The following is a 14,571-nucleotide window of genomic DNA, read 5'->3' as shown; positions in this document are numbered from 1 at the left end:
TATGAACAGCATGAGTCCGTCTTCAGGCAGTTTTAAAGAGAGTCACTGATGCATATTCACCCGCACCTCTGATGGATTTCTGTACAATGGATTACGTAAACAACTCTGGCATTGGTTTACTGTAAACAAAAACAGAGGGAAAAGTTGATGGTAAATGTGCTGCGGTGAATGCGAGCGCTCCGTCGCCAGAATGCTGAAAGCCACTGTAGTATTTAAATCAGGCAAGGAGGGAGGAAGACTGGGCCAAGCATTCTGTAGCTCAGCTGTGAGGCTCTAAGCCGTTGCCCTAGGGTCTTTGTCCTGCCTTTCAGGGCAAGTCTGAGGTAGTCAAAGACCCTATTCATGACCGGCGCTCCCCCTGCCAACACACCCATACAGCCCCAGTCAAGTCAGCCGAGAGCTATAGAGCCTTCCCATTTCACACGAGAATCAGACCTGCCCCTAAAGCCTGCTTCAGGGATTTCCAATAGCCAGCCCTTCTAACCCATGTACAAATCAAACAAAAGGGCTCCTTGGCCTATTCCATGTCATATAGGCTTGATTAGATCTTTTTTTTTTCTAATGTAGCTACTCTACATTTGAAGCAAATAAGTCAGTCAAATATGTAGGGAATTGTTCCGATGGAGATCCTGACCCTACCCCACATCCATGATTATCATCTGATACAAGATCAACCTCATGCCAACACTTTCTTCTTTAAAGAAGCACCCAACCTGAGTATATCAAATGATAAACTCTCAACACAAAGCAACCTAATCATGCTGATTATCTGAGGGCAGGCGCTAGGGGAATCCCGCTATCTGTAAAGAGTGTCTTATGTCTGCTGAGCACAAGGCCCTCAATCACATCCCTTACTCATAACTAATCAAGAACATTACCTCATAATTTTAAATTGAGCAGATAAGGTCAGGGAAGAGGGATATCCTGTGGCTGAGGGCGATGCGAACAGCTCAGGCCATCAGACGCTTCTGCTGCTCCTGCTGTTTATTCTAACAGGATCCACAAGTCTGGGTCGAGATAAGGAGGCTACACATTTTCGATGACTTGTGCCTTTGCTCGGCTTTAATCTAATTTGCTGCTCCGCAGAACATTGTGACTTCTTAACAAGTACAATTGGTTTATGAGGCTAACGGGGAAAGAGAGGGGCACCCAAAGGTTAAGTTAATACCAATATCAGGACAGGCAGCCTGATCTCATGGGAAAATTGTCAATGTGTGATATTTAACAAACAAATTCACATTAAATGCATTTCTTTATGGTGTTTCCTGGTTGTTGTTTTTTAGATATCTAAGATCTGGCCTGCCCTCATGAACATTTTGTGAACTTCACTTAAAAAACACACACTAAAGTTGACCAAATAAAGTGGCAATGCATAACTTCTTTGACAAATACTGTTGCATCAATTTTTAATGATAAACCACTAAAGATTACACGGACACACCGATAACGGCTTAAACAGAGTGAGATAATGCTTCTGTGACATACATTTACCCCAGGGTAATATGCGTGTGTGTCTAAATAAATGTATTAAACACGTGACATTAGCTCTCCGTCTTTATTTATACAGTTACATATACGATCCATTAGTTATGCGCTACCAGAGCTAAATTCAGTTTGCAGATGGCGCGTCAGTCTTATCGGTTACAGCGATGACTCTATAGTCAAGCGCGTGCAAGTTTTGGTCTATTTCAATACAACGACGTGCAAGAAATCATCATGCGGCAACTTAAAATGCGTGACAAAGTGAGAGATGCATTTGCTTAACGGGTAAAGTGAAAATCTGCACGGGTTAAACCAACTCTTAAAATGTCAGTGCAGAACGGGTCACGGGTTGTGTACGGGTGCAACGTGCGGATGTGTGACATGTATCTGTCAGTGGGCTACGAGCTCCAACAGCACTCCCAAACCTGCTCCACCATTTAACTCGGTGGGAAGCGGCATAGCTGATTTATAACCTCAACCAGAAGAACAGCTGCTCTGCTTGCAGTCAACTAACCTCATTCTGGAAGGATGTCCATCCACTTCTTAATTTAGTATGACACTACAGCCTCACTGGTACAACGCATACGCATGCCTTTATTGGGCCGTGCGCGCACAGAGCACTTCCGTGCCCTGCATATGAACCGAAGCGAGGCCTGGTGTAAATCTCAGTAGTACTGATGCTACATGCACATGATCTGATATCCTCCTGCTGTTGTTGACTGGGTTGTGACTGTAAGGTAATGGTAAAGCATTGTGGTCTACGAAGAAGAAGCTGTGCTCTGTGGGAGACAGAATCCCTCAGATAAGTGAGTGCCTCAAGGTCTGGAAGGCAGCCCACCACAGGATAACAGGCAAAGGAATAGCAGCACCCGTATCTGCCCCAGTTTATGCTTCTACCACCACATCTCATCAACAATCTCTCCTCATGCCTGCTCTCTCTCCCTCTGCTGCTGCCTGCAGTGCTTAAACTGAAAACAGCTGCTTGGAATACCAGACTGATGAAACCCTGTTTAGAGCGGTTTTTTTGTCTTCCTGCTGTACAATCACATTTTACTAGCGAGGAGTTTAAGGTACAATTATAGAGGGAAAACATTTCTTTATGCAACCTAAACAGTAGTGGTTATGGGTATGCATGGGCACACCAACACTTATATAAGGAAACAGTCACTCTACCCTAATCGACCAGTTAGACTGCTGTGGTAGGGATCATTATCATTATGATTTTATCTGCAGTTTTCAATGAGAAGCAGTGTACTGGAGGTGAAAAGACTAGTTAACCGATAAGACTAATTTAACAAATCCAGACAAAAAAATCACAAGTTCATCTCCTTTCTTTGTCGTATTACACAAGCGATTACACAGTTAATCCACCTTCATTCAACTGGCTGCATCATAAACATAATAATTATGGTTAGCTGCAGGCATAATTAAGGCCCGAACGATATATCATCCGACATTTGTCTAGCACAGGTAATTTAGTCATTTAAAAATGGTATCCGACAGAGTTGCTCCAACTCCAACTCTGACAAACTGTATTAAGAATAAAACTCCTTCTCCGTTCGTATGAGGACAGACACACGCACACGATTCATGCAAGCTTAAATTTGCTCTAAGAACAGCTTTTTTTAATATGTAACAGTTTGACCAAAAAAATGAGTGACAAAGAAAGCAAGCTTTGGTTTTCCATTGCTTCTAACTAAACTATATTTGAGCCTCACAATAGATTCATGATGCAGAGATTATCCACTAAGCATTGCAATTGTTTGAATGCAGAGTAAGGACATGTGTAGACATGACTCTCTATTTGTTCACAGGAACACCTATCGCCTATATTTAACTCTACAACAAGAGTTTTGTGTTCCGAGACTAGAACAGCGGAGACATCGGCGTGCGCTCCGAAGCACTAGACATGTTCACCTGTTTGGCCAAATGTATCTCGACTTAAACACAAGTTCTCCCATTTTTTGTTTGTTTTTTTTAAAGGAGAAAAAGCAGTGTACCAAACCGAGCAGCAGTTCTGGCCAAACGCAGCAAACGAGAAAAACACATAAATTGATTTTAAAAAAAAAAACACTCGCACACATATTCATCTTGGCACATCAAAGGGATTCATTGATGTCACTGAACATGGGGAGTCTGCGGCTGGAGAGGGGAGATGTTGGTTATCCTTTCCTCAAAGGGTGCTGAGATGCTCCTGATGGGCCCCGCGCTCGAGAAGCCAGAGAACGCTATAAACAGAATTTCTAATGTCAGGCGGGCGAGTGGGTGGGTTAGGTAGTGAACCAGCAGGCTATGGGGTAGCGGGAGGAATTGACGCCAGCTCATGCTTTCCACAGAGATTAGAGAGAGAAGGATAGAGACCAGGACTGACACCATTTCACACAGTTCTGTGTGAGGGATGGTAGGAAGAAAGCATCCGTGGGCTGAAAATCAAAAGCCAGATGCATGCACTCCCCCCCCCCCAAAAAAGGTTTGCATGTGACGCTGCTGGAGATGATATAAAGTTATAACATCTACTGATTTGTTGGTTAGTTGCTGTGTAAATTGGAACATTTGCAACATATTATTAGCTGCACTGGTTTGTGTTGCACTAATTAGAACTGACCTTGATTACCCCTGTGCAATATAAAAGCTAACTGCTGAGATATACAGCCGTGAAATATGTACCAATTCACACATTATGTGGAAACTGAGAATGTAAACATCTCTCCCCTTCTTCTGCAACTAAATCACGATTGTTTTTTAATTCCTTTAAGTCCGAGCAGTGGGTTCATTATCAAAATGACTCCAGGCGAGAGCTCCCAGCCAGTGATGGCATTTCTGCGGGCGATCAAGATCTCCTTCTAATTGGATAGTGCCACCAAATTGATGTAGATGTGTTTGCCTTTGAAGGGAAAAAAAATCCTTTAAAAACTATAAACCTAGTCAAAAATGTTAGCTGTGTTGACACAGCGCTTGGGTATAAAAATATTTGCACGCCGACATTCAGGAATACAACACTGAGCGTTGTGAGAATGTGAGCGCCCCGTACACTGTTCCCTCTGTTGCAAAATATCCACACAGCCTCACCTGAACGCCCCCACTCCCCCACCCCTCCTGACGCTCACAGGCTCTGCACAGACAAACGTGCAGCACGCATGGTTGCATGGTTGCTCATTCACACACACACACACACACACACACACACACACATGCAGCAAGGTGAGTGAAATGCCAAGTGAGCCACCTGATGAAAAGACATCTCCACACAAACAGGCTTTGCTTATGCAGGGAGAGGCCCTTTTATTCAGCGGGACAATGTCTGTGTTGACTTTTCTTTGTCTGCACATTTTAAGCACCAAAAGCACCAGAAAGAATTGAGGGGGGGTGGCGGTGGTGGTGAGAGCCAGAGCGGCATGCAATCATAGCCACTGACATGTCCAGACTTATACAAGCTCTCCATTCATATCTCGATCTCAAACCATTTTCTATTCAACAATCATGCTCGGGAGTTCGAGTGTCCCACCGTGTATTTGATGAAGATATGTTTGAGCGGCTAACCTCGCTCACACTCTCTCGCCACCTCTCACACACAAGAGGCATTTCGCTCGTCGGCGAGGACGATGGTGATGTAGTGGCCGAGTTATCTAAAAGTGCTGATGAAGGCAACAAGGGGCGGTGGCGTGGAGCGGAGTGCGTGTTTCGCCAAGTTAAATCTGACACTCTTCGATCACAATGCAAATCAGTGAATTGGCAAACATTTAGTTGGATTTGTGCTGCTAACTTTGGTAAAGAGGGAAAAAAACAAAACAAAAATTTCAAAAAATGCTCCGGTCCTGCGCCCCACAGCAGGCAGAGGTCTGGTGGAACATCTCTGCAAACATAAAACCTCCTCCTCAGCTCTCAGTGGATTACAGCGGAATGTCAGCTCAGAGCAGGCTTTAAATCAGTTATGCTTGGCCCTCAGGGGAACTCTGTGCTGATCCCATGTAGGCCTGTCTCTCATTGCTCATGATAGGGTTGCCACATCCCAAATTTTTTTATTTTTTTTAAGTTAGGGGCTCAAAACCTTCAAGACTGCAGAGTAAAATTACTGCATGACAACTCTTGAGCAACACCTCACGTCTATTATATGCACTGAATGCACATGCAGCATTACTACACAAAAGCAGCTAGTTGGGAGAGCAGTAGGAGTTATAAATAGATGCATGCAAATGTGAAAATGAATGTCTCGCATACATACAAACCTCCAAAAAAACATTTACATTACGCTCAAAGGTATCAAGCTGCCTAGTCTGCACCAGGAAATGGAAACGGTGGATTTTGTTGCCTGGCACTAATCACACGATCTGTGTGAGAGACGCAACTTTAATGCGTCTCATGCAGCACAAGTACAACCGCGTACTGCTGGGCGCTTATAAAACAAATGTGGCAGCTCCAGCAGCAGGGCGTTCCAAGCTGCACAACATCATAAAAGTATTTGCGGGCACCAGGATGGTTTTTATGTCAAGACGGGAGAGGTGACAAAACAAATTCATTTACCCTGTAGGGCAAATTTAATCTCACTAGCCTATCTGCATATTCCACAGAATGATGATTCGTGATAAACTTTACTGCAGAGCTCATCGTGTGTGTGTATGTGTGTATGCAGGCTACTGATAAATATTATTCTGTAAACCTATCTGCACTAAACTTGATCCACAGGTGTAAATAAACCGGACTCTCACAATGAGAGGTGAAAAAAAAAGAAAAATGTTGAGCCTTTCCCCAATCACATTCACGACATTTAAGCCACGAAGCCAGCCCAAAGCCCAGTACAATATGGAGACCTTAAGACGACCGCTAAGTATGCCAGCTATTGTCTGCCTGCTTGTTTTCTGCCACAGTGATGATTGACACAGTCAGCCCACTTTGTCCTATTGACCCCATTCTTTTTTTTTCTTCAAATATAGAGGATTATACCTCAGAATTTAAAATCCCCTGTAATTATTTGTTACTTTGCCACAAGCAATAAGCTGTATTAATTTTCAGCTCTTGTTTTCCTAGAGAAAACACCAGGAAGAGAGAGGCATTCATACCAGACACGCATGACAAAACAAAGCAAGGGACGAGATAACAGAGTTGAAGCTGTTGGGTTTGTTTCTTAATTACACCAAATGCATCTACCACAGTTTCCTTTGGGGGGAATAAAAGTATTCTAATGCACTTCTATTCGAGTACGTTTATCTCTTGGGTTGTGACATCACTCCTCGGAAAGTCTGGTGGCCAAAACCAACAACATAGACAAACTACAAGGTAGCGTGCATCACATGGAGTGAGGAGAGTAGCCATTTAGTTAATGAGCCCCAATGGAGACCTCCAATGAAGCCATCAAGACTGCTCAGAATAACAATGGTCAACTAACGCCTTTCTAATTGAATGGAAGGTACAGGGAGGCAAGGGGAGTGGGCAAGGAACAGTGAAAAGGATAAAGGGGGAGAGGAGGGGGGTGGGCCTTTTCAGTCAGATGCCTGCCAGGCCTTAACGAAAGTACTTGTTTTTTTGTTTTTTTTTCCTTTTTTTGGGGTGGGGGGTGACATGGCTTGGGGGATGGACAATCTCAAGAAAAACAGAGCTCACAAGCAGAGATTATTTCAAGGAAGTTTGTGCAGCACCAATTACATTGCATTTAACAGTCTCCCAATTCCAAATATTAAACTACCTAAAATGTGTGGCTGTTTGACCTTAAGAGTCGACATCATTACTAACTGGCTACCCACTGCTGTGTGAAAATGTCATGTTTGAAGCCAAGCACTGCGAAAAAGAAAAATTGCAACAACAACAAAAAAAGCAGCAACCAAACCAATAATCAGTATTAAACACTATAAAGTGTTTACAAGTTCACAAGCTGGGAATGCCTCAATGCAACAAGTTAAATGACACACTCCAAACTCTGCATCAGCCACACTTGCTTAAGACTGTCAACCTTATCTGGACATTTAAAGTCTCTGGACAGCGTCTGTCGGGGGACACAGTGCAGTGAAATGCCTCCCGTGTGTGTCAGAGTGAGGTATTACATTGTTGTTACTGTAGGATATGACCTGACCAACAGCCTTTTCCCCCCTTTTTGCAGAGTAGCTTTTAATATGCAGGCCAACACTTGAGAAGTTAGCCCGCCTATCAAAAGAAATGCCACTGAAGCTAACAACATTAGAAAGAAATGTGGTGCAAGTAAAAACAACATGAGAATATCTTGCGATTCTAAAATGGCATTTTAGAAGGAACAGCAGCCTCTGCACTGCAAAATACAAGTCCCTGGAATAACAGCACTTTAGATAACATCAGCTTTAGTAAGGCGAGGCCACTATTAAGTATATAATGAAGACCCAGTGTGAAGACTGCAGCACAGTTTTTCGAAGGGACTGTCAAAGTTGCTCCTTATTTTAAAAAAGACTGAGCAACGTGTCTGAGGTTTCCATCTGAATAAGAAGTTGTCATATGCGAGCCTTTGCGAGGGGTGGGTGGCAGGGAGAATTTTATATCCCCAAAAAGAACAAAGAAGTAGTTAGTACTCCTTGAGAGGCCACTCGGAGGGAATATGGCGGTCTGAGTTGTGCACAAGGAACTTTTACGCACGGCCAAAGTTTTTTGCAGAGTGAGAGGGAACAAAGAAATAAGAGCAAGGGGAGGGAAACACATCCGCAGGGACACTTACTGTTCTTGCACTGGGAGACAGCGAACCATTAGAAAGGTATGGATTGGTGAGGTCTGGGATCATGAGAAACGGGTAGCCAGGATAGTGTGGGCTCTTAAAAAAGCCACCATCTTGCTGTCTTCTCAGTGCTGCAGGGATAAAGAAAATGGTTAAGCAAGACACAACAATTACCAGTTGCACTATGCAAAAGACCCAGAGTTCCTTCTTATTATTATTATTATCATCATCATTATTATTATTATTACTGTTATCATTACCTTCGCTGAAGTAGTCTCTTGTTTTCTCATAACTTTCTGAGTCGGGTCTGGTTTGGGGGCGCCTCTCTGCTTGCTACAACGGACATTAGACACACACGGAGGAGGAGGGGGGAAACTAGTGAAACTTTCAGCGCTATTAAATCCCATTTCTTTTAATGCTGAGCCCCGCGGAGAGCACTTAAAATGTGCTCTGCACTTACCTCCGAGTCTGATGAGCTGCTGTTGTTTTCCGACTCGTTCACTAAGGAGGATTTCACATCATCCAAATCCCTTTCCGCTGACACATTTTCGGAGATCTTTTCCTCCTGCTCCCCTTCGTCTTTAAACGATATCATTTCATCGTTGGCCCCCAAATCGTCCCCACCACCTCCGTTTAACTGTGGCATTTTCGCAGATGAGTGAAGAGTATCAAGGAGGACGAAAAACAAACGTAACAATTGACCTTTTCTTCTTTTTTTCTTTCTTTATCTGATCAGCGTAGTCCAAGCGAACCACTGCAGCAGTAAACTACAAGAAAATGTTCATATTTCAAAACTCCTTTTTCATCCTCTGAACTTGATCCCGTGCTCCATGTCGAGCCTTGAGTTAATAATCCACAATTAAAAGTTTGCAACGGCGACAGAAAATATCGATGAAAGCTTGGCGTCGGTGGCCGGATGCGCCGCAAACTTGGCAAAGTTTCGTCTCCTTCGCAGGTTGTGGACAACTTACGGTCCCTGTGTGTCTCTACTTTTTGTGCCGCTGAGGAATGGGACTTTCTTTCCTCCTACAGGAGTCCGGAGACCACATAAACTACAGCACGCGCGACAGCGAGGTTATTCAAGCACGAGCAACACGTCCGATTTCATCTCCTAATATCCATGCGTAAGAGACCAACTGCTCAAGTTTAAAAAAAAGAAGAAAAAAATGAGGAAAGAAAAGGGGAAAAAAACAACAACGACACGGGCTGCAGTTTTCTCCACTTCGGACTCGCCTGCTTTCCCCGAGAACCGACAATTTGTTATGTGGGCCCCCAACGTAAACAAAGTTCATAACTAGAAAAAGAGAAATAAAAAAAAAGACGTGCAAAAGTATAAAAAAAAATATAAGGTTCAGCTGGACGTGCTCGCCCTTTCCCTCCACATTGCTGCCGGGGAATGCGCTCTGAAAATTACTTGGTTGTTCAAGTGGAAGAAAAGCGCAAGCCCGTCCGTAGAGGAGGAGTTTGCGCTGAAAACCGACACTTCATTCACCGCCGTGTAGGCTACATCAGCTATTCTTAACCCTAAAGCCACCAATGCGCAGTCTCCATACAGACCATGAAGTGACGGGGGGGGAGCATTTTAACTGGAGGGCTGCATGACCACAAATACATCACAACCCTAATATTTTATTATTATTATTATTGTTATTGTTATTATTATTATTATTATCATTATTATTATTATTGTTGTTGTTGTTGTTGACAAATTACGAGGTGGACTGGCTTTGTTTTAAACATGCGAATAAATCACAAAAAGCGCGTCAACCTAATCTTAATAGTTTAAGTAAACACCAGCAGCAGTCTATCGTGTGACGCGACCAGATGATATTCCCAGTATTGTTCAGGTAAGCAGCAGAGACCACGCCGCCTCCATCAGGGAGGGAGGAAATAACAGGCCAGCTTTTAGTGACAAACTCGTAATTACACGCTTCTATTTAAATTGCACGTCTGCGCTGCCCTGAAACAATAAAGCGCAATAACACCCGGGATAAAGCACGGCCTATTACGGCACAGCTACCAGGCATGACAGTGAGGCAACAAGGCTCTGAACATCCAGGCCTCCTGTGACATGCCTGGCTCACTTCTCTCTCTCTCTCTCTCTCTCTCTCTCAAGCACATTGCCCCATTGTTGATTTGAGGAACAGGACTGGAGCCTGGTTTTGCAAGCTTTGGAAGAACAAGGGAAGTGGTTACATTTTTTTTTTTAAAGATTCGTATGAAGTAACCTCCTCATAAATCTTAAACACGGGGATGAATTTTAAATCCGCGACAAATGAAATGAGCTGAGTTTGTTTTGTTTTTCTCACAAAGTATGGAGAGTTGCTAAAGTTATCCAGAGGTGCAATAAACTTAGGAAAGTGATTTCATTCTTCAGGAGCTTTTTCTTTCTTTATGCCTCACGTTATCTTGGCATTTCTTATTCCAAGTCCAGCGGACCTCAGACTTTTCCTGACTTCTGATGCAATTCGACATTCTTCGCTTGCTTGTGAAAAGCAGTCACTGATGTTGTTGACTGTGTGTCAGCAAGCTGAGGGCTGACTGACAATTCAGCAGTGTTGTCTCCACGGGCCTCATTAGATCCCCAGATTCCTACTGAGTGTTTGTGTATGTGCTTGTCAGTGTGTGTGTGTGTGTGTGTGTGTGTTTGTATTCGGTTAAAAGCAACATATACTGTAGTTGCATACTGCACCTAGTGCACACACACACACACACACACACACACACACACACACACAGGTGAGTATTTGCCCTCAGGGCTACAGAGCCTTGCTTTTTTAAGGGGTGGAAAATGTAGGAGGCTACAGTATGCAGAAAAAAAGTACGAGTAAATTTTCCAAATTGTGCTCCGGTTAGTTGCTGATTTTGTTTATCCGAAGTCTGTTTCGCAGCCTTTTAGTCACACCCTTTGTTTCTGGTGTGCATATTTCTATACCCCGTTTCAAAAAAACAAAAACCTTAAGTAGAGGAAAAATACAGATTTCTCCCCCTTAAAGATATTACATGTCAAAGATGCAATAGACTATGCATGTCCCAGCAGGTGTAATTACAATAATTCAGCACCCGTGCCCCATAGCCTTATGAATGATTAATAAAGAAATCAAATATTAAAACAAGTCAACACAGAAAAATAATAATGACATGCATAAGCAGTTGCCCAACAGGAGTATCTCTTAAATAATGACAACCTTACACACACACACACACACACAATAGTTGAAGCAAGCGTGATAATAAAGCAAATTCGGTCAGTCTGTGGACAGCATCGAGTATATTTGCAAGATGATAAACTTCAGGTATCTTTAATATGTTTTGTGATAGTGCCAAGGCCTTCATGCTGATTTGTACACCACTATCTTTCTTTTTTTCTTTTCCTTTTTGCGAAATTCTAACAATCCAGCTTTGATAAAAATTAATTTCTTCACACCCTCAGCACCTGAAAGCAGATTTAATCTCTCTGACTTTAACCTACGGAGCCCCGTTTCTCCGTACGACTGCCTCGTTGGAGTGGGATCGGTTTTAACTGAGAGCTGATGAGGGGTCAGGAGAGATGCGAACAGCCACAATCTTAGCCCGGGGGCAGATCAACTGGTGGCCAGAAAATTTATTCACAGGGTGCTGTCCCTGCATCTGCCTTACTTTGAAGTTGCTCTCTCAACTCTGGCATGTCGTACGTGACTGTGTGTTCATTTTTTTTAACCCCCCCTCCCCACTCTCACTAAAGAGAGTGTGAAAAAGCCGAGAGGGAGCAGTAGTGTACACATGTATGCGCTTCTATCAGAGTAGGCTTATACTTGTGGTAGTTCGTGTGTGTGTGTGTGTGTGTGTGTGTATTTGACAGACATGAGAGTGGAGAGAGGAAAGCAGGGGAGGCGGGAGAGAGATGAAGAGATGCTGTGTGCCAATCCATACTCGCGCTGGAGAATTCAAGGTCATCCTTTCATGTTTTGCCAACCATCGGTCAATCAGTTCCCAATCAAAGTGGTGCTTAATTCAGCAGTAATTCCCATCTCCTTATCACGTTTTTTTCACCACCACCACTGCACCCCCCTCACTGTTTCAGAGGTGCTAAAGCATTTCCCCTGTCTTCTATCTGATCTGCTGCAGTGTGTCCAACATGCCCTGCCAGGCCAAACCCGCACTGTCAAGTTCTTTAATAATACTAGTTAAAGTATGTGGAGGACATGTCAGATCACACAATGTGCTACCAGTGCTTCTATCTATCTCACTTCAGGAGATTTAGGGCTCATTTGATTGTCTCTGAAGCGTACCCAAGTCATGTTCTTCCATTAATCAGTTCAACCCTCCCCAATGTCTCCATTCGCGTCTGTGTGTGTGTCTCTTACAGATTGAAACTGGAGCACAGAAAACTGTCCAACAGGAATCTGGAACAGTTATAATAGATGTGATGTTGTATCTTAATATTTGTGATTCCATAATCCAAAGAAGATGCTTTGTTTACACTGCGTAAAAACATGTCGCTGCCCATCTGGTGCCGAGCATTTTCACCCACGAAGAGAAAGCTTACAAATCATTCAGCGAGTGTCACTCACTCGAACTGCAGTGTGCAAAAATTAAGCATGCACCAACAGTTGCACATTGCAGAAGGATCAACAGACTTAAAAAAAACAAAACACTAAACATTTCAGGATTTTTTTTCTCCTTTTTTTTTCAAAGGGCAGGATCCAAAAGCAGATGAACTTGCACAACTCTTTTGCATCACCACTATGCTATATTAGCTCACCTCTTCAGTCATCACGCTAAGTCTAGATGGGAGTGCCTCGTGCAATCATGGATCTCACAAAAATAACCTCATATCCGTTTTAATCCAGAGAAAGGTCCCCTTTCCAGGCTGGTATGGGCGTATATGGCATTTAAGACTGTGTGAGGATATGATTAGATGACAGTTTTTACTGCCTAAAGGGTGTAACTGAAACACTAAACTGTGCAGAGAGGGGAAAATAAAAGACTGTGTTGCAAAGTTTTATTCCTGCCCTTCTCCTTCTCTCTGGCGCTTTGTTGCATTTTTAGTATCCTTTTCAAGCAGAGTCCTGTTTTCAAGATGAGACAGAGTTTCCTGCCAAAAAAAAAAAAGAAAAGAAAAAGAAAAAGCAATCAATCCTACCCTAATGAAACAACTGCTGACTCTGTTCATTTCTATATGACCGAGCTATAAAACATGACAGCAATGAGGCGCCGGCCAAATTAGCATATTTTTCTAGCAAAGATAATAAACGTGCGACTAAATGAACTTTATAATGAGGCGTTCGCAAGAAGTATAAAAGATGATCAGACTTTAAAAAACATCAAACATGTCGAAGTCCTCCAGCCGAGATTTACATGGTCGCTAAGAAGTGCTCGCTCGCACCTCTTGTCTGAAAATCCATGTTCATGTTTTTCTGTATTGTGGAGGATGCTTTTAAGGAGCATTATTTCTGAGAACTTCAAAGCCTGCCAAAAGCACTCTCCTTTTGGAGTGTGCAGCAGCTTGAAAATGTACTTATATTTTCCAAATGGACAGGAAGAGGCCCTCACTGGTATTGAGGTGATGCTAATGCAGTGTGGCTCTAGTTTTTTTTTTTTCTTCTTTGCTTTTTTTTTAAGTGTAACACAAAAATATAGCTCCATATTTAAAACAATAATATTGTTTTACATGACTGATTATATATAAATTTTAACTCCCGCTCATTTTAACAGCTTGAAGACAGATACAGATTTATGTATTTTTTGCTTAGTCTACAAAAGCACATATGCCTACAGGTCCTCGTGGTCACTGTTTACGTGTACAATCCTACAATCTAGCTACCATAATCTGAGTCAGATTCTTTCCAGATGCTGCATTCGGGTTGCTTGATATTCCCTCCTTTTATTGATCCAGTTAACATTGCTGCATGCAAGGTCGCTGTTTTCTTAGCTTGGGACACACTGCATGGCTCCTCGGGGGGGAATGGGGAATAGTTCCCGTGATGTAAGCCCTGCCTGAGTAAAAGCCTGTTGACTTTATTTAATACATCCGCCAGATTTTTATGAGCATTACGCAAATGAAATGGTCTGCATTATGTGTGAACCATACGTTCCACAGAGGCATGCATGGCAGCAGACAGCTGGAAGTAACTTGAGCCCCTCGGTCACTTATCAGCCTTGGCATCCCTGCCATTTCCCATAGCCATCTTCAAGCCAGAAGAATCCAGCCATTGTTTTCATCTCTGTGGGCCCTGTGTTAACTCAGCAGCCTCTTGCTGATTGTTGCAGAGATATTAAAGAAAATGGTAGATTTGTCTTTGTCCGTATAACCCTGTCTTGTGATACCAAGGCCCCTATGTGTATGTGAGTGCATGAGTGTTTGTGTGCGCTGTGTGTGTGTGGGGGGGGCTTCTGGTCGATGCAGTTGTAGAGAGTAGCTGCACCTGCCCTGTATG

General features: G+C 43.1%; 1 protein-coding gene across 2 annotated transcripts in view; it reads right to left on the bottom strand.

Annotated features, from left to right (window-relative positions):
• tcf7l1b (transcription factor 7 like 1b) overlaps window positions 1-9,713 on the bottom strand; it is a 30,767-nt gene extending 21,054 nt beyond the window's left edge. Inside the window, exons 1-3 of one of the 2 annotated variants that reach the window (XM_031744471.2) lie at window positions 8,613-9,713; window positions 8,413-8,485; window positions 8,156-8,283 (exon numbers count right to left, since the gene is read on the bottom strand). In XM_031744471.2, coding sequence (XP_031600331.1) covers window positions 8,156-8,283; window positions 8,413-8,485; window positions 8,613-8,798 — 387 coding nt within the window. In that variant the 5' untranslated portion in view covers window positions 8,799-9,713. The remainder of the gene's footprint in view (window positions 1-8,155; window positions 8,284-8,412; window positions 8,486-8,612) is intronic. The other variant, XM_031744478.2, reaches the window with a different exon arrangement.
• Window positions 9,714-14,571: the final 4,858 nt, after the last annotated feature.

Source organism: Oreochromis aureus, linkage group 12 (assembly GCF_013358895.1).
Source record: "Oreochromis aureus strain Israel breed Guangdong linkage group 12, ZZ_aureus, whole genome shotgun sequence".
Classification (NCBI taxonomy): domain Eukaryota; kingdom Metazoa; phylum Chordata; class Actinopteri; order Cichliformes; family Cichlidae; genus Oreochromis; species Oreochromis aureus.
This window is presented reverse-complemented; position numbering and strand designations above follow the sequence as displayed.